At 37.4% G+C, this 24,124-nt stretch overlaps 1 protein-coding gene across 7 annotated transcripts; it reads right to left on the bottom strand.

The window, feature by feature from the left end:
- Positions 1 to 12,998: 12,998 nt before the first annotated feature.
- Positions 12,999 to 24,032, bottom strand: LOC120738189 (5-hydroxytryptamine receptor 3A-like). Of its 7 annotated transcripts, none has more exons than XM_040039337.1 (12): positions 23,860 to 23,908; positions 22,305 to 22,373; positions 21,983 to 22,237; positions 18,566 to 18,729; positions 18,234 to 18,278; positions 17,987 to 18,096; positions 17,157 to 17,326; positions 16,871 to 17,028; positions 15,487 to 15,697; positions 13,906 to 14,082; positions 13,713 to 13,774; positions 12,999 to 13,499 (listed from the first exon to the last, which is right to left on the bottom strand). In XM_040039337.1, the coding sequence occupies exons 4-12, from the start codon at positions 18,641 to 18,643 to the stop codon at positions 13,254 to 13,256; spliced, it is 1,257 nt and encodes a 418-aa protein (XP_039895271.1). In that variant the 5' UTR covers positions 18,644 to 18,729; positions 21,983 to 22,237; positions 22,305 to 22,373; positions 23,860 to 23,908; the 3' UTR covers positions 12,999 to 13,253. The 7 variants fall into 7 exon arrangements, with proteins under 7 accessions (XP_039895271.1, XP_039895273.1, XP_039895274.1 ...); XM_040039339.1 differs by lacking the exon at positions 23,860 to 23,908 and adding an exon at positions 23,125 to 23,503; XM_040039340.1 differs by lacking the exon at positions 23,860 to 23,908 and adding an exon at positions 22,521 to 22,675.
- Positions 24,033 to 24,124: the final 92 nt, after the last annotated feature.

Below are 24,124 nucleotides of genomic sequence, written 5' to 3'. Positions count from 1 at the left end.
CGAACAGCGCCCCCTGTAGCAACGGAGGAAACAGCGCACTGCAACCAGTGCTATCTTTGATCTTATTCTTAAAAGTCATAATATACTAAATTATAAATGATGAATATGATAATATGAAATTATTAAATAAAATATAAACTGTGAGTAATAATTATAAACAAATTAAAATAGTTAGTGTGTGGGGGCAATAGAAATGGCAGTTATATTTGATGTGTCAATCCATGCTTCTCTTCTTGACATCCCTCAAGTGCAAAAGAACCCAAACTTCAGCATCTTCTCTTAAATTTACATAGATGTGAAATTAAGAGGCTTAAACTGATTGTACAAGAGGAAGCTTTAATGAAAAGTTTTGCAATTGTGCAACGTTTCTAATGGAAGAATTAATGAAAGAGTCCCTTTAGCGCTGAGCCCAAAGACAAATTATCTACTATATCTTTCACCAGGCAATGCTATTAAATTGAATGTTGAGAAATTCTGTAATTCAGAATTTGTGAAAATTTACATTGTGATTTGTAAATGTAAATTTACAAATAATAAAATTCTACCACCTGCAACTTTTAAAATACAACATCAAGAAATAGTCAGAACCAATGTTTTATCAATGCCAACTTTCTAGAAATTGGCAATAGTCTAACACTGCACCAAATTTAAAATATATTATATAATAATAATAATAATAATAAGAAAGCAGAAAAAGTATTTACCATTTTGGATAGCTTACAGCGTGGAGGTAGATCTCTCTGGACTGCACACTCACCCACACACATACACTCAACAGGAACACTTTCCTTAATTCTCTGTGACACACATTTAGACATTGCTCAAATATTTTGGTTCATATTAACATGATAGTAGGACAAAGTTGCTGTCGATTTGTCAGCTGGACATCCATGATGTGATAATGTTTCAATACATCCCAAAGGTGCTAGGTTGATTGGCTGGTTATGTTTGATTGGCTATTTAGACATTTACAACAACAAGCAGTTAAACAAGTGTACCTCATAAAGACCGCTGATTGTACATTCCAATTTCCATTTATTTTACTTTTTTCATTTGATCACCTTTGATACATGCTCCTGGTTGGTTTTTTGGTTGTTATAGAAATACATAATGACTACGCATTAAAAGAGCATACAGTTGTAAATGTGCACATAAAACAGCAGTAGATACATTGTTTTACATTCCCACAGACGAGCTTTTAACTCGATTTGTCAGCTACACTTACAAAACAATAGACTTTAGACAGTCTTTAGACAATAGACTGCTTCATGCCCTGGAGGACGGGGCTGTGGCCCCCCGACACCCTCTAGCAGATCATTACATGAAGGAACCTTTTAAAAAAAAAACAAGCGCGTCCATGCTCACAGGTGTACACACGGGTGATCACACCCACAAACTACACCCTTTTTGGCTCCTACCTCAAAGCACACTGTGTTCTGTTGATCTTATGTGCTGCACAATAATGTTTAATATTTAGTATTTACTGTCATATTCCCATATATCATTGTGATGCTGTTTATTCTATTACTCTTGTTCTCTTCTGCTTGTTTTCTTTTTTCTTTCTCAGCAGGTGATCCAGGTGATTGATATATGCATTTTTTATTTTTTATATTTTTTTTCTGCTCATTCTGTTGGTTTTTGGTTTTTTGCCCTTCTCCCCCGTCCCTCTTCTCAGCTGTTTCTCTTTCCCTCTTTCTTTCTCCCCTTCTTTCCCCCAGTCAAGTCTGTCCCGTATTCAGTAAGTGAAAATAAAATAAACAATAAAAGGTGAATCAAATGGACCATTACGGCAAGGCTGGGATGGTCAATTTGGTAAAGTAAATCCGTTGGGCATCTTTCTTTGCCTTTAGACAACAATTCTGATGGCAAAAGAGCCAAACGGGACAGGCAAAAAAAAAACCAAACAAAAAAAACCAAAAAAAACAATAGACTTTAAATAATTCATTGTGTACTTGAAGAATAAACTGAGCATTTCACATCAAAAGAGTGTAATACATACAGTAATGTCTAACAGGTCAGTAAATATTAGATGCATCAGATGAAACAAAATTGACCTAACTGGCCTATTCCTTGGTTTAATCAAAAGGAAATGAACTACAGGTGTGAACAAAGACCACACATAAGTACATGTAATCGGCAATATTTATTATTATTATTATTATTATTATTATTATTATTATTATTATTATTATTATTATTTCATTGGACTAGTCTTCAGCAGTTCTCCACAATGAAAACATAGTTCCTAAAAATACAGTAACTGCTATGATATAGCAAATTAAGAAAACCCTGTTGATGACTTTAACCATTCTGGTCCAGTAGCCGGATTTCTCCTCTTTGCTCTCGTTGCTGTTGAGCAGATTCACAGTTTTCTCAATCTTCTCCAGCTCATCTGAGATCTTTTCCATATCAAATGACACCTCCATCAGTTTGTTGGTGCTACCCTAATGTGGTTTTGTAAAAAGGCAATTAACAAGGTTTTAGGCCATATATGGTCTATTAGTGGCTGCTACATGCAATAAACATTTTTTGCCTTATATTGTAATTTTTTTCTCATTCAGTATACGGATATATTTCTTCCATGCATATAATAGCTTTTGTACTTTAATCTAACCTCTTTGGTCACAGGTGGTGCTTCATCAGTAGCTGCATCATAGACAGATGCACAGTGAATGAATTTTGTCATGTCTAAAGGACATACAGAACGGCACACCATTAGAATGATACAAACAATCAGTGTATAGTAAGCTCTGAAACAGTCTGAGCTTGTAAACCGTACCTACACATACAAGCCTGCAAGGGTAATAGAGGTTTGTATGATAAGCTTATATGATACTATGGGACAGCATACCTCTAAAAGAGCACTGAAAGTTGGATTTGCCCTGTTTGTCCCCACATCTCTCAGTCAGGCTTTGGTCCCCATTTGTCTCATTGTGTTGGGCTGTTGAGTCTTTCTCAATCAGATACATCACCAACATTGTCTCCAGTAGGCTGAGCAGCATGAGAGCAAAAATTCCAATACAGTAGATTGCTGAGGAGAGTAGACAGCATCAATAAGATGGAGAAGTAAATAATTATTGAGTCTGTAAGCCAGATTAACCAACAGTCTACAGCAGCACATAACCATTTTTTAAAGTTAAAAACTGCCATTGGTATCTACTAAAGAAACATTGTATGAATTTTGCAGTTTTTTAATTTGTATTTTATTCTTTTCCTTTTCAGAGTGCAACATTTTGAGAGTAGAGTATTAAAACCATACAGATATGACTTATTAAGGTTTGCACAACAATTAGCCCTGAAAAATAACAAAAACACTCATATACTGGTAAGTTTGTTAATTGACATGATTGGACTGCTCAAAGCACTAACTGTATTGGCTGTGTACTGGTATTTTGATGTGATACAACAGAACTTAACTGAAGTGAAATTAGACTGGAGCACAGAGTGAAGGCCAGAATCCCAGTAATCACAAGGACACATAATGTGTTGAGTCAGCAAAGCTACTTGTTGTTACAGTGAGATGAGCAGCTTGAAGTGTTTTGCGGGTGGATCAGTACATCTTTGGTTGCTTTGGTCATTATTAAAATTAATTGTGTTTTAAAACAAATAGCTCAGTGTTAAAAGATCTCAACTCTGCAGTAGAACTGGTGCACTATGCACAGTCAAACAAAGGATAGATTCAGCTGCATTACCTATAAGTGGAACCTTGTTTGAAGAGCAGGGCAGAATCTCATTGAGAATAAGTTGCATCACTGTGACAGCGAGCAGGACAGTGATCTTAAAGCCGAGTTTAGCGCCACCACTGTCGGAGATCAGGAAAGAAGCCAAGTCCAGAAACAAGAAGAAGAGGACTGGCAGCATGAAATTGGCAATGTAGAGTACAGATCTCCTCTTCATGGTAATCTGCCAAATTTTATGTCAGGTGGTTATGTTGGATAGCCACAGAAAGACAAGTAACAATATCAAACATTTTTTTTGCTGCAATAAACAAAGATTATGTGACAATGTGCAGTAGCAAAAAGAATATTATATTCAGTTCAGTTCATTTTTATTTCAAACATGTGACTTCACAATCATTACAAAATATCTTTCCATTCTTTTGTTTGAAAAGGAGTATTCAAAAGTATACACTTATTAGTCCCTACCCCCTCAAATTTTACCTCTCATTGATTTAATTTTCTTTTAGCCTTAAATTAAGCAAACAACATATGAAGCAAAAGTAAAGCAAAGACAAAAACAAAACAAACAAATAAACAAAACAAATAAACAAGCCCCACCACAGAATAGTTACTTTCATATAAATGAGGACTGACGGTTTGCAGATTGACAAATTATGAGACAAACAAACTAAAACACTATTACGAGCAACATTACCGCCCTGGGTTAACCCTGTTTTCTTCATTCTTATATTTGTTAAAAATATGTTTTTTATATTTCATTTTAAACTGGTTTATGTTGTTACTTTCTTTCATTTCTTCTGTAAGACTGTTCCATAATTTAACTCCTACTATAGAGATAGACAAACTTTTCAAAGTTGTTCTAACACTTTGTATTTTTAAATTCCATTTCCCTCTTAAGTTATACCCACCGTCTCTATCTATAATCAATTTACAGATTTCTTTTGGAAGCATTTTATTTCTTACTTTATATATTATTTGCGCTGTTTTAAACTCCACAAAGTCTTGGAATTTAATAGCTTGCATTTTGAAAAATAGTCTATTTGTATGATCCCTGTACCCTGCATTATTTATTAATCTGGTGGCCCTTTTCTGTATTATATTTATTTATAAATTATAAATAGCATCTTCTATCTGAGCATCCCTCCCTTACTCAGCTGTTCCCTAGCCGTTATAGGAGTCATATACATGCCGCCGCTGCCTCAGTCTGGACTGGCTATATATTTTTGTTGATTGATGCAACTTGTAGTTTGTAGAGATCACCTGCAGATTATTTGCCCTGAGCCCTTCCATCCATCTATTTTGTGCTGTACATTCAGTTATTTTACTTGGTAGTTAACAATGTCTGCTTTCTCTGAGAATCAATGCCGTTTGACCGGTATGTAACTTTGACTTGCAAAGATCTTAGCATTATTCCTGTCACCATTGTTATGCTACATTTAAAGGAACATTTCTGTACACCTACACTCTCTTTTACAAATGAAATATATATTTGAGTAATTTATGTATATTAATAAAGTGACTATCCATCCATTCATCCATTCTCCTCCACTTATTTTTTTCAGGGTTGTGGGGAGGCTGGAGCCTATCCCAGCTGCCACAGGGCTGACACATAGACACAGACAACTATTCGCTCTCACATTCGCACCCGAATTCACACCTATGGGCAATTTAGAGTTTCAAATTGACCTATCCCCACTAACTACATGTCTTTGGACTGAGGAAGCCTGAGTACTCAGAGAGAACCCATGCAAACATGGGGAGAACTCAGGGGAGAACTTCAGTTTTCAGGCCCTTCTTCTATGGAACCAGCTTCCAGTTTGGATTCAGGAGACAGACACTATCTCTACTTTTAAGATTAGGCTTAAAACTTTCCATTTCGATAAAGCATATAGTTAGGGCTGGATCAGGTGACCCTGAATCATCCCTGTTATGCTGCAATAGGTGTAGGTGGCTGTGGGATTCCTGTGATGCATTGAGTATTTCTTCTTCAGTCACCTTTCTCACTCACTATGTGTTAATAGACCTCTCTGCACTGAATACTACTTGTTTTTAATCTCTGTCTCTCTTCCACAGCATGTCTTTTATCCTGTCTTCCTTCTCTCACCCCAACCGGTCGCAGCAGATGGCCCCGCCCCTCCCTGAGCCTGGTTCTGCCGGAGGTTTCTTCCTGTTAAAAGGGAGTTTTTCCTTCCCACTGTCGCCAGAGTGTGCCCCCCCTTAATAAAGTGTATTTATCTGAAATATATCATTGCTAATTTGAACCAACTAACTTGGCAACAAACACACTGCATTGCTCTACAACTTACTAAACCGCAGCAGCATGGATAGTGATATCCTTTATTTGCTGTAGAAACATGAGTCATCATAGTGTGGCTAAAGTATGCAATGTACCCGATTGAAAAACAACTTTTTTATTCTGCTTTTAGCAATACTTACAGTGTAAATAATCGTAGTTTGGTTGAAGCCGAAATGGTTAACAGTTTTGTTGGTGACTGACATGTTGATGAACAGCCACTCGTACTGTGTGTGCATCACCTCACGAGACCACTCTGAGATCAAAGTACTGTTTTCCTGGTAGAATAACAGAATTTCTTCATCTGTAGTGAAATATTAAAATAACTGTGAGCAGTCCAACAAGGAAGGAATTCATGTTGTGGTTTCTGATGCTGTGTGCTCATCAGACCATTGAAAACACATGCAAACAAAATGTTATGGGCTCACCAGAGTGCATGATAGACTTCACGGAGAGGTTGCAGCGCTGAATGTCAAAGGGGAATTTGTACACGTGCATCCTGCAGGTGCTTAGCACTACCTGATCATTCCTAAATTCAACCCAACCGTAATTCTTAATGTTGAGATAAGGACTTGGAGACGCTTTGTCCTTCTCTGTCCTGAGTAACCAATGAGAACAAATTAGATTATGGTAACTAAAAATAGTATATTATCTGTTACGGACTGTAACAAGCTAAGCACACCTACTATGTAAACAAAAAACTCTCATGTATAAGAATGGTATTTTTTTAGTATCTATAGCATAAAACAGCTAACTAGCTACTGGTGGGAGGAGCTTAAATGGAAGATTCATCTAGATTTCTGTGCGCCACATCTTAGTTACTCACTGCGCTGCTTTAAACTGCTATGAACTAAAAATAAACTAGGGTGACCAAAGTCTAATTTCTGAAGTTCGAACACATTTTGATATTTTTTAAAATCAGCAGTTACACTGTCTGAAGGCTGCTGCATACAGCAGATACAGCACAGAAGAGAATATTACAGAAGAAAATGACCTGAAAAATATCACTTCTACATTTGAGAGAGATTTTAAGAGGCTTACAAGGTGAGATAGTGGATAGTTAATATTATTATTATTAATAATAAGAAGGATGCTACCGGTAAAAACTTTGAACAAAGAGGACTTAAACAGTTTTGTCTGCAAAGCAGTGATGTCTGACAAAATCACCACATTCAAGACAATGGATGCACTGTGATCATTGCATCATATTCCCTCTTTGTTTTTTGTATGGTGATTCAAAGTTTCAAAGACAAAATTAATGTCTCAGGTAAAGATTGTTTTTTTTCTAACCTTTTCATTAGCTATATTTTCTATTCCATTAGCTATTTGATGACTGAAAGGCTACAGCTTGATGAAAATGTACGTTTTCCCTGCAAATTAATCTAAATGTCTCAGGCTTTTGTCATTTCTAAACAATAAATTTCTTTGGTAGTGACTGTTTGTGAATCAGTGAGTGTTTATTAAACTTACATTTCTTCAATAGTTAGATCCGGCATCCACAAAAGCTTGGTTGGAACTATTATATGATCAAGTCCACAGAACTCATTTGGATCCCACCAAATGTGCTCATTGTCCCATCTCTGCACAGAGGAATGAGAAAAAGAGAGACGAGGTACAAGTAGAGGGGAAAAAAAGCGAGGAAAAGATGAAAATGTCATTTTAAAAATAATACTTTTAATTTCACCAATAGAGTGAGAAATTATGTATTTTTAAGAGTAGGCTCACCAAATAAACCCAAATGTAAGAAATGAACATCTGATCAGTTTCTCTCTGTGAGCAAAGAAATTGAGCAGTGTTACTTTAGGGAGAAGCTGAGCTTTTCTCAGTGCCATCTCACACCATCTGATGGCTAATGGCATACGGTTAATTCAGTTCAATTTTATTTATATAGCACTAAATCACAACAATGGTTACCTCAAGGGGCTTTGTATTGTAAGGTAAACACCCTACATTAATAGAGAGAAACCACAACAATCAAACGGCCCCCTTTGAGAAAGAACTTAGCGACAATGGGAAGGAAAAACTCGCTTCTAACGGGAAGAAACCTCCGGCAGAACCAGGCTCGGGGACGGGTAGCTAACTGCCACGACTGATTGGGGGTGAGGGAAGGAAGACAGGACAAAAGACACTCATCTGCAAACCACTTTGCAACCAGAGTCCACCACAACTCCCCCTTCCATGCCTTTTCTGACTTAATCAACAACTTTCCATGTAGTCAGAGGGGGGGGGGGGGGGGGGTCGGTCACATACAGATGGAAATGACAGTAATTAATTGACTTAAATTGTCCAGACTGAAATGCAGTATTTAAAAAATTTCCAGCTCCGTGAATGTAGCTGAAAAGGATGGTTTGCTATGATCCTTTTAATCAGCTACAGAGGAAATAACATTAAAAACAAGAGCAGTCATTAAAAATAAACAAAACAGTAAAAATAACTTACCACATCTAGGATGGCAAAAATTTTCATTTCAACAAATATCCATGTAAGATGATTGTGGCGTTTAACAGGCCGGCTCAGAGTGTATTTGTGACAGTCTTGGGTTAGGTTCAGGTAGTTTACAACAGCCTGAGAACTGCAACTTTCATCTGTGTCCATTTGTCTATCTGAAATGAATACACATATAATGCATGAGAGAGTAAATTCCTGCAAGAAAAAGAAAAAACAAATTCCACCTTCCACTCTTCCATGCTAATTTAATTTGCTTTCAAAAAGCACTTCAGTGATCTGGTGGTTATCGAGACTTCAAACTTCATGTTTATCCATGTTAATGCTTATGAGCTAATGGTGTCAATGAACAACAGAACAACACTTCTGTGGGTACGTATAGACTGCTTCAGGAACCTTTTAACAAGCCATGAAAAGCATGGGATCACAAATGTAACCCAGTATCTAGGGGCTTGTGGTCACAAAAAGGCCTGAATTGAGCATATATCAATTCTCTAATGAAATTATTGTAAATGTGAAGATCTGAGCAGACAATTAAATTTAAAAACAAGCCTTCATTTAAAAATAAGTTTTCTAAGCGCATAAGTTTCAGCAAGTTGTTATTGACTCAATACAGGCATAAACACTCAACCCAGAATTAAAACAATAACCTGGTTCAGTCTCCACGTATACTCACAGTCTACAATATTAGACAGATTGAGAAGAAAGACAAGAAGAAGAAAAAGAAGAAGTTTTGCAGGTTTTGTTTCATACCTCGCATTTGTTCAAAGATCAGAATTATCTTCAGGATTCTTTATCTCTGCCGAGTAATTAACTGAAAGAAGAACATATGGGATGTTATTTTCCACATTTTTCAGTATATGGTATTTGGTAAGTGTTGGTTTAATTTATTTATCTGTTAGTATATTTACCTTGGGAGGAGCAGCTATATTTTATGGCATCAAATCCATTTAAAATGCTCACAAGTACATGTGTACCTACTATTTCTTCTTTATTTAGTCAGGAAAATTATCCACAACAAAAACACTGCCTGACTAAAGAAATGGGAATGTTTAATCATTACACAATATTTATATAATTAGATTCTTACATGGCATTCCAATTTCTCGTAGCTCAGGACTGGAAGCATTTCCATCTGGCAAAAAACAAACAAATAAACAAACAATACACATCTCTTAGATTATTCATATTTTATCATCTGTTAATAACATCGAACTATTTTCTTATCCACTTGTACAATTCATTGTCACTATGGGGGTGGCAGGGTATAGGGCACAGCTTGGAGAGGTTGCGAGCTCATCACAGGGCAAACACAGAGCGAAAAAGTTTTGAAGTGTTTGTTCTGTACCATAATCTTGTCTCTCTAAACTGGAGGCATTTCCACCTGAAAGAAATGAGTTTTTTAATACAAAAATGAAAAGCAAAATTTCCTACTTTGCGTATTTTATCATCCAGGAAGGACAGTAAGATGACAATAGTTACAAATATCAACCATTTTATGCAAGCCACAAAGAAAAGCTGCACTCATGACTGATCTGGGCTGCCTCTTTTACTGCCAGCCCAGATCAGCTAATTGCTCAGTTTATACCATTTACCCACTTGGCAAATCTTATATATAATATTCTTTTAAAAGTAATAGTTTGTTTGAGCAGGAATTTAGCAACCAAAACTTGGCATGAAGGTTAATCATAGGCCTTTGTGTAAATATTGTCAGTAAATTATTCCAACTGGATACATCACAGAGATGCCTACAAGATGCTTAGAGAAGCAAGCATTTATCCTAGGCTAAAACATTTATAATAAGTAAAAACAAACAGTCTTTCAATAAATTTAACACACATGCAGTACACAATAACGTCTCAGCTTACCTTTGAGGAGGAGTAGAAAAAAGAAACCCACAATTCTCATGGCTGTGAGTGTGTTAACCTCTCTATGTTGTCTGCACATGCTGCACTAATCTCACTGCCCTCACTGGAAGAGGGCGGGGCAAATGTAAAGACTTACTGCACATCCATGTCCACATCAATTGTAAGAGCGTAATGGCTGCAGCATATTGGCAACCAGTAACACCAATGGTGCTGTTACAAAGTCAGTGAAAAAAAAAAAACTGCCTGAATGTGAGAGTAAATAAACAAAGCAAAATCAAAGCAAAATCAATATTTATTAGTAGAAATTAATAAAATGTGATAATCATTGTTTTGTACTGGTGCTGTATAAATTCCACTTAAGACGTGTGGACTACATTTCACACTTACATACAATCTCTTCAATGCATGTGGGCAGCCATCCACTTCCTCATCAGCTTTGCTAAAAGCTAGATGTGGTGAAGGACTTTTGAGAAACTTTAGCTTCATCTTCCAGCAGAGGAAGATTTGAAGGGGGCAAACTCAAAAAGATAAAAAAGCGAATTGATTTCCTTCCACTTGATATTTGTTTATCATTGTTTGCATCTATTCCCAGTTACCTTGTTGTAGTTAGTGTGCTCTGCACCAGCGTGGTCTTAAAGGTCATAACTGGAAAACACAAAGTAATAAATTTGAAGGTGGTCTTCCACTTTTAACAGTCCAACATAATAGTTAAAGCTTCTCCTCTGTCTGCAATAAAGGTGGATGGAAAAGAAAGAAGGAGAAGTAAAATGCTTGGCTACAATCTCATCTCCATACAACTGGCCAATCACTCTTTACAGTCACTTTGTTTGTTTACTACTATAAATTGATGCATGCTCAGTAATCCTGCTTTCTTGACACTCTTCGGTGTACCCTTTCAAATAGTCTTAATATTTTTATTCTAGGACTGAAAAGTGTCAGTTACATGATTTACATTTTAAAATAATCTTTACTTACCGTATACTCGGTCTTGGGGCAGCCCTTCAGTTCACCACTGAATGTAACACCACTGTAATAATAATTATTGTCATAGTCCATGTGTGCAAATTCAGCAGTGGCTTTAGCACAGAGAGAAAGACAAAGTACATACTATGGAGAGAGTAGAGATGATTTATTGCAGTGACATATAAAGACATGGAAAGTGAAAAGCAGTGAAAACTAAAAACCAGAAAAACTAAAGGTGTTTCAGGGTCACCTAATCCAGACCTAAATACAACTCAGCTCCTCTGGCCACTGCAGGTCTATGAGTTTCCACTGACCCATGTTAAGGATTTGAGAGGAGGATTAGGCACTACCTGCACAGATTGTCTCAGCAGCATTGAACTTTATCGCAGCAAGAACAAGCTGAAAACTTCCCTTCACCTTGTGTTTTGGAAGAATTCATGGTCACCCTGCCAAGCAAGTGATGCTATACAGGGACTCCAGCAACAACAAAGTCTCTGCAGCAGGCATTGAGGTCAGCACCAGCTAAAAGTGGAAGACATGGGGCAGTCAACCAGGTTGAATTGTGGTTGCAGCACAAGCAAGTTTATGGGAAAAGTGGCATCAGGATGAGCAGGGTTTGGAAGCTTTCCAAGGCCTGGAAGCCTGGAAGATGAATTGGACACAAGCCAGGGCCTCATCATCATCACAGGCTGGCTGAGGGTGTCTGATGTCTTGATGACTCTGTCCAAGTTACATCAGAAGATATATGTTATGTAACCAGAAATATTCTGGTTGAAAACTGAAAGTTTTATCCTTTTGATAACAATGGAGAGTGTGTCATTTCTGGATTTAACCTTAACCTAACCCTAACCCAGTAAACAGAAATAGAGGGAAATATGATCTCTCTTTTCTAGTCCATGTTAGTACACTTGCTACAGCAAGAAAAAAAAAACTGATTGAAAATCCAAGGCTTTTCAGGGAGTTTCTAGAATATTCAAATAATACAGAATTATGACAGTGTGGTCTAGAAATGATTCATGGATGAACTAGGTTGAACTAGTATCATTCTGAGATTGAATGTTTCTAATTTTATTGATATGGCAGAGATGAAAAAAAAAAAACAGTTAGTTAGAAAGCAAAACTTTAAAGGATGTCCTGGGCAAAAAATGACTCCAGGTTTTCTCACAGTGTAACTTTGAAGCCAAGGCAATCTCATCCAGAAGTACTGTATATGGCTAAATTCTCATTTTCAATATTTGGCTAAATCATTTTTCCAATCATATAATTAACCTTAACCCATCAAGAAAAGCCATTATCACATAAAAATATGCATATACATACACAAACTAACAGCCCATCAAATGATTTGCAGACTTACAGCAACAGATGTCACTTTACTAAAATTCTCATCAAAATAAATACACATTTTAAATGAATTCAAAGAAAATGAAAGTACAATATAGAGGAGTACCAGTCAAAATTCCAATGACCAAAATAATCATTGAGGTCAGACTGGGTTCGACCCAATGTGTACATATCAGCTTTCGGTACAACATGTTAAAAAAAACAAAAACAACAACTTACAGTTTAAAAATAAATATTTTAAAATAATATATCATATTAATCTAGTTGGTACATTTTAACTTTAACTGTAAAAAGCAATTAATAAATATAACAAAGTTGCGAGCAGTTTGAACTTTAGAAGCTTAAACAGACTTGTTTTGTAATAATGCTTTAAAAGTCAGTATTTTCTACAGTGGGTCATTTTAAATTTGATGATGCATAATAGATAACTAAACATAACTACATTATCAGTGTGGATCAGACTCCACGTTTACATCTTTGGATTACTTTGTAACATGCCAGTATGAACTCTCACCAGCCTACATTGCATCAATGACTGTTCTGTCTTCTTTGGTTTGAATACATGGAAACTACAGGTGTGAAAACAGACGGTGTATAATGATTTCAAAATGTTTAACTTTGTTTTTAAACTAGCAATTTATTTATTGAGGGTTTTTCCTTCTACCCATCATCATCTTCAGAACTGTTCCACATTATAAACATAACCCCTAAAAACAGAGTGACTGCTGAGACATAAAAAATCAAGAAAGCCCTGTTAATGATTTTAACCACTCTGGTCCAATAGCCTGACTTCATTTCTTCCTTCTTGTTACTGCTGAGTCGATTCATTGGTTTTTCAGTTGCCCCTGGTTCATCTGAAACTTTTTCCACAGCAAAGGACACGTCCGTCAGTTTACTGCTGCTCCCCTGAAAGCGGTTTTGGAGAAAGATAATTAACATTAGCAGTGCATATTTGCAGATGTTTTTTTCCCACTCCATTTGGAACAAAAGAGATCATTCCAGATATACAAAAATGTTAAGAATAATCTCTTCCATGCAAACACAATGTCTGTTAAGATTTTTTTACACTTAAAAAATAATAAATTTAAAAATCCTTTAAAAGTGTAATATAATCCTCACCTCTTTGATCACCGATTGCATTTCTTCAGCAGGTGCATCACAGACAGATGCACAGTGACTATCTGGAAAAAACATATTAGGCATAAAGATAAAGGCAACACAATTTAAATTTATATAAAGAATTAGTTGTACAATGAACCATTATTAATGTGTCTTTGAGTATATAAACCATAACTATACATCCAAAATATACCTGAAATTTCAAGGTTTCTGTGTGGATTGGATTTGTCACCACAGTTCACATCTGTGCTTTGGTCTCTACTAGTCTCATTATCTTGAGCTGCAGAGTCTTTCTCAATCAGATGCATCACCAAAATTGTCTCCAGGAGGCTGAGCAGCATCAGAGCAAATATCCCAATGCAGTAGACAGCTGAGGAGAGCAGGCTGTGTCATTAATGTGGATATACAGTCATTGTAAAAAGAAAGTACATGGTTTCTTCTAAGGTTTTACATACAGAGGGTAATAAAAAGTAATGTGGTTCTTACCAGGTGCTAAAATTAGGTAAATGGTTCAGATGAACAATAATGCATGACATTTTACACTGCGTTGCAAAGTAAGGTAAATACCCTACAATATTACAGAGGACACCCGAACAATCAGATAACCCCGTATGAGCAAGCACTTGGTGACAGTGGGAAGGAAAAACTTATTTTGTAACAGGAGGAAACCAGGGAGGGGCAGTCATCTGCCACGACTGATTGAGGGTAAATTCAGACAAGAAGCAATTGCTGCTGCCCATCAGTCTGGGAAAAAACTTTTTAAAGTCCAACTTTCTAAAGTAAGAAATGTTAATTACAAGTGGAAACATTTAAGATAATTGCCAGTGTTGCCAGGAGTGGATGTCCCAATTCATCCCGAGGTCAGACAATGTAGCGCTCAGAGAAACTGCCAAAACACCCAAGAATTATATCTCAGACTCAGTCACAGGCCTCAGTTAGCATGAGTTCATGGGAGTACAGTCAGAAAAAGACCAAACAAGCTTAGAATGGTTGCCAAGAGAAAGCCTGTTGCATCTAAAGAAACCGCAAGACTTCTGGAACACCGTCCTTGGGCCAGTATAATCAAAGTGGAGATACTAAACATAATGCACAGCACTACATTTGGAAAATGAACAAACAGAGCATGTTAGTGTAAACATCTCATGTCAACTGTCAAACACAGTTGAGGAATGATGATTCAGGCTTGTTTTGCAGCTACAGGACCAAGGCACCTTGTAGTCCTTGAGTCCACCATGAATTCCTCTGTATACCAAAGTATTATAGAGTCAAATATGAGATTATCTGTTTGACAGTGTGATCTTGTCTGAAACTGAATGATAACAGGACAATGATCCCAAGCATTTCTACAACAGAATGGGTGAAAAAGAATCAGTGCTACAATGTTCCAGTCAAAAACCTCAACCTGATTGAAATGCTGTGGCAAGACCTTAGGAGAACTATGCATAAATTAATGAACTAAAGCAATGATGTAAGTAAATCCGCCAGAATTCCACCAAAATGATGCGAGAGACTGATAAAGTCAGAGAGAAAACGATTACTTTAAGTTCTGGCTGCTAAAGGGGGGACTACAAGCTACTGGCTTAGTTTCCTAGTTGAGCAGATAAATAATGACAGTTTGATCTTGTCATGTGTTGCTGTTCATCTGGAGTTCTATTAACTTAATTTTACTAACTGGTCAGGACCAGATGATCTTCTGATATGTAAATCCTTATAATTAACTGTGGCATGAATATACAACTGCTGTAACTATGTGCAGTTAAATACATTTCTTTACCTATAAGTGGAACCTTGTTTGAAGAACAGGGCAGAATGTCATTGAGGATAAGCTGCATCACTGTAACAGCCAGCAGGACGGTGACTTTGAAGCTGAGCTTCTCACCCCCAGTATCTGAGATGAGGAATGATGCCAAGTCCAGACACAAGAAGAAGAGGACTGGCAGAATGAAATTCACAATGTACAGGATAGACCTCCTCTTCATGGTAATCTGTGAAATTATGTTCAATTGGTTAATCAGATATATTGGTTATCCTCATATATTTTTCACTGTAACATGTTTACCCTGTATAAACTAGCTCTTTGTGGATTAAGGTTTTACCATGACCAGACTAAGAGTAGTGAATGTTAAGATTACCAGAAGGGGAAATTTAACAAAATTGTGCATATTAAATGATATACTATAGTGTCTAAAAACAACTTGCTCCTCAATGGAGCAAGTTGGGGTGATTTGGGAATCTGAACAGGGTGTTTAATTGATGCCTCCTAGGTGAGGTTTGTTGGGTAGAGCCTACTTGGAGGGGTCCAGGCGGAGCCTCATGACATGCTGAAGAGATCTCTCAGCTGTCCTGGGAACATCCTTTAGTGTTTCGCTGATTTCTAGTCTTTAGCTTTTGTTTCTGTGCCTTCCTTGTGTCCCCTGCGTTACTTCTAGTCATCCTTGTTTCTATGTTTGTGTATTTCCTCTTTCCTATTTCCTCATTACCTTCTGTGTGTATACATGGTCTATGTTGTCTTTTGTTCCTCGTTGGATCGTCTGTGTATCTCCCTCTGCATTTCCTCTGCATTTTGTCTGCTATTCTTCCCTCCGTGTTTCCACGTTTCAGGTTTTTCTAGTTCTATATTTCAGGTTTTGTGTTTGAAGTTTCATGTTTAGCTTTTCCAGTTTAGGTTTTTCTTAGTTTATCTCAGCTCCCCGTGGCCTTTTGTTTTGCAGTGTTTTGTGCAGCCGACAATAAAGACTTGCTTTTAAAAAAAGAAATCCACCTCCATCTCTGCTTGTCTGCGCTTTGGTCCACACCTCATTCTCTCCACATGATCTGCCCTCACAAATCGTGATAGATATAAGGTGATTATAATTGTATATTGATGCATAAAAAAATAAGGTCAGCAAGTAGGGTTAAGATGTGAACCTGTGGTTTTTGCTACAAGACAAATCTATCAAGAAAATATAGAAGAATGTGTAAATAAACAGAAAAGGATGGTGTAAAATTCTTAAACAGATGAAGAAGAGCCTACATACCAAATGCACTGGTTTTTAGTTGGAACTATGAGATGTATTTGAGCTAATTCTTCTGTGTAAAACAGACCCAGCTGGAGGCCTGTAACATAGGCAAACAGGGACAGTTTCCATTGATGTGTCTCTGCTTGAAAAAATACTTACAGTATAAACAACAGAAGTTTGGTTGAAGTTCAAGCGGTTGGTTTTGTTGGTGACTATCATGTTGATGAACAGCCACTCGTACTGTGTGTGCATCACTTCCCGAGACAACCGTGTGATCAAAGTGTTGTTTTCCTGGTAGTGTAACTGTATATCTTCATCTGAAATGAATATAAAAATAACTGTGACCAACTCAAACATGAAGAAATATGTTGTATACAATGTATATTGTACCTATATGATATCTGATGGTGTGAGTTCACCTAAACAAAACATGTTATGGACTCACCAGTGTGCAGGATAGACTTGAACGAAAGGTTGCAGCTCTGAATATCGAAGGGAAATTTGTAAACATGCATTTTGCAGGTGCTTAGCACAACCTGGTCATTTCTGAATTCAACCCAGCCAGCTGAGCTAATGCTGAGATAGGGACTCGGAGTAGCTTTGTCCTTCTCTGTCCTGTAAGAAAGCAAATATGGGACAAATGAGATCACTTGTAGTTTACCATTTTACAGACCATGAAGAACAAGTAACATTGTGGTGTGAGATGCAGTTTACAATGTAAAGCTCCAGGAGGCAAATCTAAAGATCTAATAAAAAATCCAACAAACACAAACTAGATCAATAGAACAATACACAATTTTTTTTCTGGTTGCCAGGGTGTCACTGACTGGTACTTAGATCTGGATAAGGAGTTGTGAGTTAATCACTTTAAACTATAGGCTAAATGAATTGCCGAAAGAGGTGTCAGGGTAACATATACCATTTTGAAAAGTTGTTATTTTTGTCAGTTTGCATGTACAGCATGCAAGTAGGCCAAAGAACAGGCTTAAGCATATCTACACAAGACACAAGCTATTAGTTTGGACCAAATTAATATTTCAAATAATAGTTTTTATACAATCTGGTATCGTCCATATTCTAGATTCAGTATGCACCTTAATGAATAAATGGATAGGCTTTTTTGAGTTTGGAGCAGTCGTGTATTATTTTATGTTTTATACAGGTGAATCAATAATGTTTTAGCTTTGTTGACATTTTTAAAAATAAATGAATGTTCTCTCATTACTGCATGTGGATCTGTCAGTGTGAGTGCATGTGCAAATATATTACACTTACATCTCTTCAATTGTTATGTCTGGTATCCACAAATATCCGGTAGGGACAGTTATGTATTTAAGTCCACAGAACTGATATGGGTCCCACCAAATGTACTCATTTTTCCATTTCTACCCATGAAGATGTACCAGATATATAAGAGGAGAAATACAGAAAGGGAGGGCAAATAGACACGTTTTCAAATAAATAATTTGAATTTCCACATTTCAGTAAAATATTGTGTATTTTAAAAGAAGAGAATACTGACCAAAGAAACCCAAATGTAAGAAATTAAAGTCTGGTCAATTTCCCTCTGTCAGCAAAGAAGTCACAAGTCACAAGTCAAGCTTAATAAAATACAATATACATACAAATATAAGTTATTGCTTATGAAAATACTTTTCTTTTAATTGTACCGCAGTGGTCCCAAATATAATACAACATGTATGCAAAGCTTTCCGGCTGCCCATTTAACTGTTAAATGGCTGCATGGAAAATACACACACGACATTTATTTTTAATAAATGTCATTTGTCAAATTAATACGTTAATTAAAGAAAAAAAATCATTAAAAAAAAACTCTAAAGAAGTACAACTTACCATATCTAAGATGGCATAGATTTTCATTTCAAGCACTACTGTCAAAGGGTGAGTGTGGTGTCTAACGGGCCGGCTCATGGTGTACTTATTATTGTCTTTAGTCAAGTTCAGGTGGTTTGCAACAGCCAGGAAAATGCAAAGTTCATCAATTTCTACTTTTTTATCTGAAATGAGATTAGATTTTGTATTAGTGAGACAATGAGAGGAATGTATTAAAAAAAAAAAAAATGGAAAACTTGAACACACTCAATTATGCTTTTCAATAAGAACTGCAGTGTCCTAGTGATTATCCAGGCTTTAAAATTGATATATGTTCTCTTCAGATCTGCTGAACATACGTCGTATTAAACATGACAAACACAGTAATCTCTGTGGGTAGATATTGACTGCTTCAGAAACCTTTTATCAATCTATTAAAAGCACTGACTCACAAATGAAAGCCGATATCCTGATTCTTGTGGCCACTAAAAGGCTTGGGTTGCAGGATGTGTCTCATCAGTTCTCTACAGGGAGTGCAGAATTATTAGGCAAATGAGTATTTTGTCCACATCATCCTCTTCATGCATGTTGTCTTACTCCAAGCTGTATAGGCTCGAAAGCCTACTACCAATTAAGCATATTAGGTGATGTGCATCTCTGTAATGAGAAGGGGTGTGGTCTAATGACATCAACACCCTATATCAGGTGTGCATAATTATTAGGCAACGTCCTTTCCTTTGGCAAAATGGGTCAAAAGAAGGACTTGACAGGCTCAGAAAAGTCAAAAATAGTGAGATATCTTGCAGAGGGATGCAGCAGTCTCAAAATTGCAAAGCTTCTGAAGCGTGATATTCGAACAATCAAGCGTTTCATTCAAAATAGTCAACAGGGTCGCAAGAAGCGTGTGGAAAAACAAAGGCGCAAAATAACTGCCCATGAACTGAGAAAAGTCAAGCGTGCAGCTGCCAAGATGCCACTTGCCACCAGTTTGGCCATATTGCAGAGCTGCAACATCACTGGAGTGCCCAAAAGCACAAGGTGTGCAATACTCAGAGACATGGCCAAGGTAAGAAAGGCTGAAAGACGACCACCACTGAACAAGACGCACAAGCTGAAACGTCAAGACTGGGCCAAGAAATATCTCAAGACTGATTTTTCTAAGGTTTTATGGACTGATGAAATGAGAGTGAGTCTTGATGGGCCAGATGGATGGGCCCGTGGCTGGATTGGTAAAGGGCAGAGAGCTCCAGTCCGACTCAGACGCCAGCAAGGTGGAGGTGGAGTACTGGTTTGGGCTGGTATCATCAAAGATGAGCTTGTGGGGCCTTTTCGGGTTGAGGATGGAGTCAAGCGCAACTCATTTCTATTCTATTCTATTCTATTCTCCCAGTCCTACTGCCAGTTTCTGGAAGACACCTTCTTCAAGCAGTGGTACAGGAAGAAGTCTGCATCCTTCAAGAAAAACATGATTTTCATGCAGGACAATGCTCCATCACACGCGTCCAAGTACTCCACAGTGTGGCTGGCAAGAAAGGGTATAAAAGAAGAAAAACTAATGGCATGGCCTCCTTGTTCACCTGATCTGAACCCCATTGAGAACCTGTGGTCCATCATCAAATGTGAGATTTACAAGGAGGGAAAACAGTACACCTCTCTGAACAGTGTCTGGGAGGCTGTGGTTGCTGCTGCACGCAATGTTGATGGTGAACAGATCAAAACACTGACAGAATCCATGGATGGCAGGCTTTTGAGTGTCCTTGCAAAGAAAGGTGGCTATATTGGTCGCTGATTTGTTTTTGTTTTGTTTTTGAATGTCAGAAATGTATATTTGTGAATGTGGAGATGTTATATTGGTGTCACTGGTAAAAATAAATAATTGAAATGGGTATATATTTGTTTTTTGTTAAGTTGCCTAATAATTATGCACAGTAATAGTCACCTGCACACACAGATATCCCCCTAAAATAGCTAAAACTACAAACAAACTAACAACTACTTCCAAAAACATTCAGCTTTGATATTAATGAGTTTTTTGGGTTCATTGAGAACATGGTTGTTGTTCAATAATAAAATTATTCCTCAAAAATACAACTTGCCTAATAATTCTGCACTCCCTGTAATTACATTATTTGAAATATAAAGATCTATACAGACATTCAGAAAGGGTTCATTAATAATCTATTTCTTATTAATATTAAAATTAATATCAGGAACTCCATACTATACACAACGAAACCCTGGCATAATAATTAAATTGCGTTGAGGCTGAACAAAAGTCTTGTTTCATGGCCTCACCATATTCCCCCCACAGCTACTGTCAGAGCTGCCCCCCGTCCGCCTGCTATTAGTACCATCTTACAGCTGCAGCTTCTTACAGCTGCTTCAGCAATGGAATTGTGAACATTGTCCAATCACAGACGATGTCTCTGTTGGATTGAGATCAAAGTGTTGTGAGTCTTGGGGTCTTGTGACCCTCATAATAAGTTTTGGAGTCTCCTGCATCCTTCCCCACCTGATCCAACTGAACACCAGGTGGTGACTGTTTGACAGCTCAGCTTGTCTCTCTAACCAAGTCCAAGAAATGTGGTTGCTGGACTGATGACATTATTACTAAATCAATCAGCAACCTGTGAACTTATGAACACCCTTATGCTCAAACATGTTTAGTCCATAGACTAAGTTGATCTGATAGGTTAATCCTAATAGGGTAACCTCATATTCATAGGTGGACTAACTATGGTTTAGTTAGTCCATAAGGTAAATATGGACTAGTCCAGTGTTTCCTACACTTTTGGAGCCACGGCACATATTTCACATTAGAAAAATCACACGGCACCCCACCAAACAAAAATGTTACAAAAAGCATATTGATAATTTTTCCACGTGCACCAGGTATAGTGGAATTAGCTTGGCTTGTCCCCAGTATATCTTTTTTGCTTTCTTCAAAACACTACCCATGCTAGGACCTTCATCTGGGTCGGAATTATCTCCAGGACCCAGGTCAGACTGACTACTTTTTCTTTTCAAATATTTATCTATTGATATTACGCGCTGTCATCTCACTCACAGGATGACTATTCTGTAATTTCTACCTTGTCTTTTTCCGTTTTACTGTAAGTTGGCAACCCATTTAATTGGAGCAAGACGTTATACTGCCCTCTAGAGGAAGATAATGTAATTGTTCTGCCCGTTACTCATGCCGGTCGCTTAGAGTACCAATCAGGCGAAACCAGATAATCTTCCACAGCAAACCTGATCATTTCTCTTGGCACACCTCTGTACCGCGGCACAGTGGTTGGGAAACATTGGACTAGTCTATGGACCAACTATGGTTAGTCCATAGAGTAAGTTAGTCTTCTTGGTTAGTCCTCTGACTAACTTTGGTTATTCCATAACCCCTGGGGAAAACCCCAACATACTGGCAGCAAACAAACATACCTCTCACCAAGGGCGACTCCACATTGGAAATATAAACTAGACAGCTCCAGATTGCTCCCAGAGCCGAAGTTGTGTACTGAGGTGAGCCTGACTATATCTAGTCACCGTCTCTCAACCTTTTCATTAGGTCAGGCTCCTTTCTCACAAGAGTGCTGATGTTTCATGTTCCAGGAACTAACAACAAGCAAGTGCCCTGCACTGCCACTGAACACTTATTGCACCTGACCTATATGGTGCCTCCTGCGGGTGATCAGCCTACAAGAGAAAAATATAAAATGCACACATCTATAACTTCTGTGAACTCAAAGTTAGTTTTACTTACCTCTGGTCATGGTCTCATTGGGCATCAGTTGAGCATCATCTTGTAGCTCAAAAGTGGAGGTATTTCCACCTGAAAGAAAATAGTACCCCTGTTTTTTTTTTTTAAACAACTACTGTGTTGCAGTATATATTATGTCATCTTTTAACACTATTTATTTTAAATTTCCACAGATAATCTTCACAAGAGGTATGGGCTATTAAATGTTAAAAAAATCACCTCAAGAATTACCCTCTTAATGTTCCCGCAGTGTTTTTGCATGCCTGAGCTGGATCCAGACTGGAATAGCAACATGAGCCTGCCCTCCAGTGGGCATACCAGTTACACGATGAATGGTAGAAATTTGGTGTTATGTGGATCTATTTGTATTCAGCAGTGGTGAGCTGACTTTTGTTTATTTATTTAAAAGTTAGTTAATCTGACCTCTGCTCATAGCTTGGTTCTGAAACAACTCAGCCGTAGAAGAGCTAGACTCTATTCCACTCAGCATTTCCTCTCTCCTATTATCTCCTATTTCTATTATAAAGCTTCTGTACTAATCACTGTTTGACCATAAGGCTGTTGCTAAAGCTCACTTGGCACCCAAAACCGTCAGACAAAGACTGAAGTTTAGTTTTACATTGCACCATCGGATGTGCAGCTGGATGTACTGGAGACTCAAGTAAAGAGAACAGTTCAGCTGTCAGCTAAATGGTGGTAATTAAAAAATGCTGGATAGGCCCGAAATGCCTAAATATGCAAAGGATATACACAAAAGGGCTCACAAAAAAACCAAGAAGGTACAAATGGGGGAAAACATGCAAGAATGTAACAAAATACATACTTTTGGCTAGGTTTCAAACAATATGAGACCTGGCAACATCGATAAATCCTTGCTTGGCTTCCCTGAGTCTCACTTCTGGTTTCCAATTACTGCAAAGATTAACTCCAAATGTTCCTCTGTACCAGCCCAAGTGTTCAGTCCAGCCTGCACCGTCCCAGCTCATCTCCAGTCACAGATTCTCCTGTTTTCTTTTTGTGATAATAAAGACTGAAATAACATGTTTTGTGATCTCCTTCTCAGTTTCTGGGTTCTTCAACCATGGCCAGGTTGTTTTTAATTAGTTTTAATTTTTTCCACAATGTTTTTTGTGTTTTATAATTGTTTGAGAAAAGTAGGAAGATTATTTGGACAGTAGGTTTTATATACGAGTTTCATATCAAGCAGATTAAGCAGGAGAGCTTCTATTCAAACTAAATAAATGTTTCTATGGAGAAAAAAAGAAAAGAATAAAACTTTCTTGGTGAAGCTGAGTATCTGAATGTTACCACCTCATCATTATGCTGTCCTGATCCTCCTAATAACCAGTTAAAATTGTGTTAAAGAATGAAGCTCACAACACAACAGATTTAGTAAATTGAAGCATTTAATTAACGGTTGTCAGCTGGTAGCTACTAGATGCTAACATAAGCCATTGTCTTACACTGAAAAAGATTTTACTGGTCAAAGCAAAAACAGTGTTTCTTAATTGAATTAAATGATAAGCTGCATGCATTGTACAGAAACAGTGAAACTTACCTTTGAGGATGAGGAGAAAGAAGAGAGATACAATCATCATAGCTGTGAGAGATCAATGAGCCCTGTCATGCTCTATGTGCTGTCTGGAGAGGCTTCCTGTTCTGCTAATGTCACTGCCACATACTGGAAAGGGGGGAGGGCAAATGTAATCACCAACTGTGTGCCTACCACATCCATCCTTAGAGAGTAATCACCATCAACAGTCAAAACAGCAGCAACTGCCAACTTTTGCTGTTACAAAGTCAGTGAACAGCACTGCCTGTAG

Source organism: Simochromis diagramma, unplaced genomic scaffold, assembly GCF_900408965.1.
Source record: "Simochromis diagramma unplaced genomic scaffold, fSimDia1.1 OVJJ01000402.1, whole genome shotgun sequence".
In the NCBI taxonomy this organism is placed as follows: Eukaryota; Metazoa; Chordata; class Actinopteri; order Cichliformes; family Cichlidae; genus Simochromis; species Simochromis diagramma.
The sequence above is the reverse complement of the archived record's forward strand: the minus strand, read 5'-3'. Positions and strand labels throughout refer to the sequence as shown.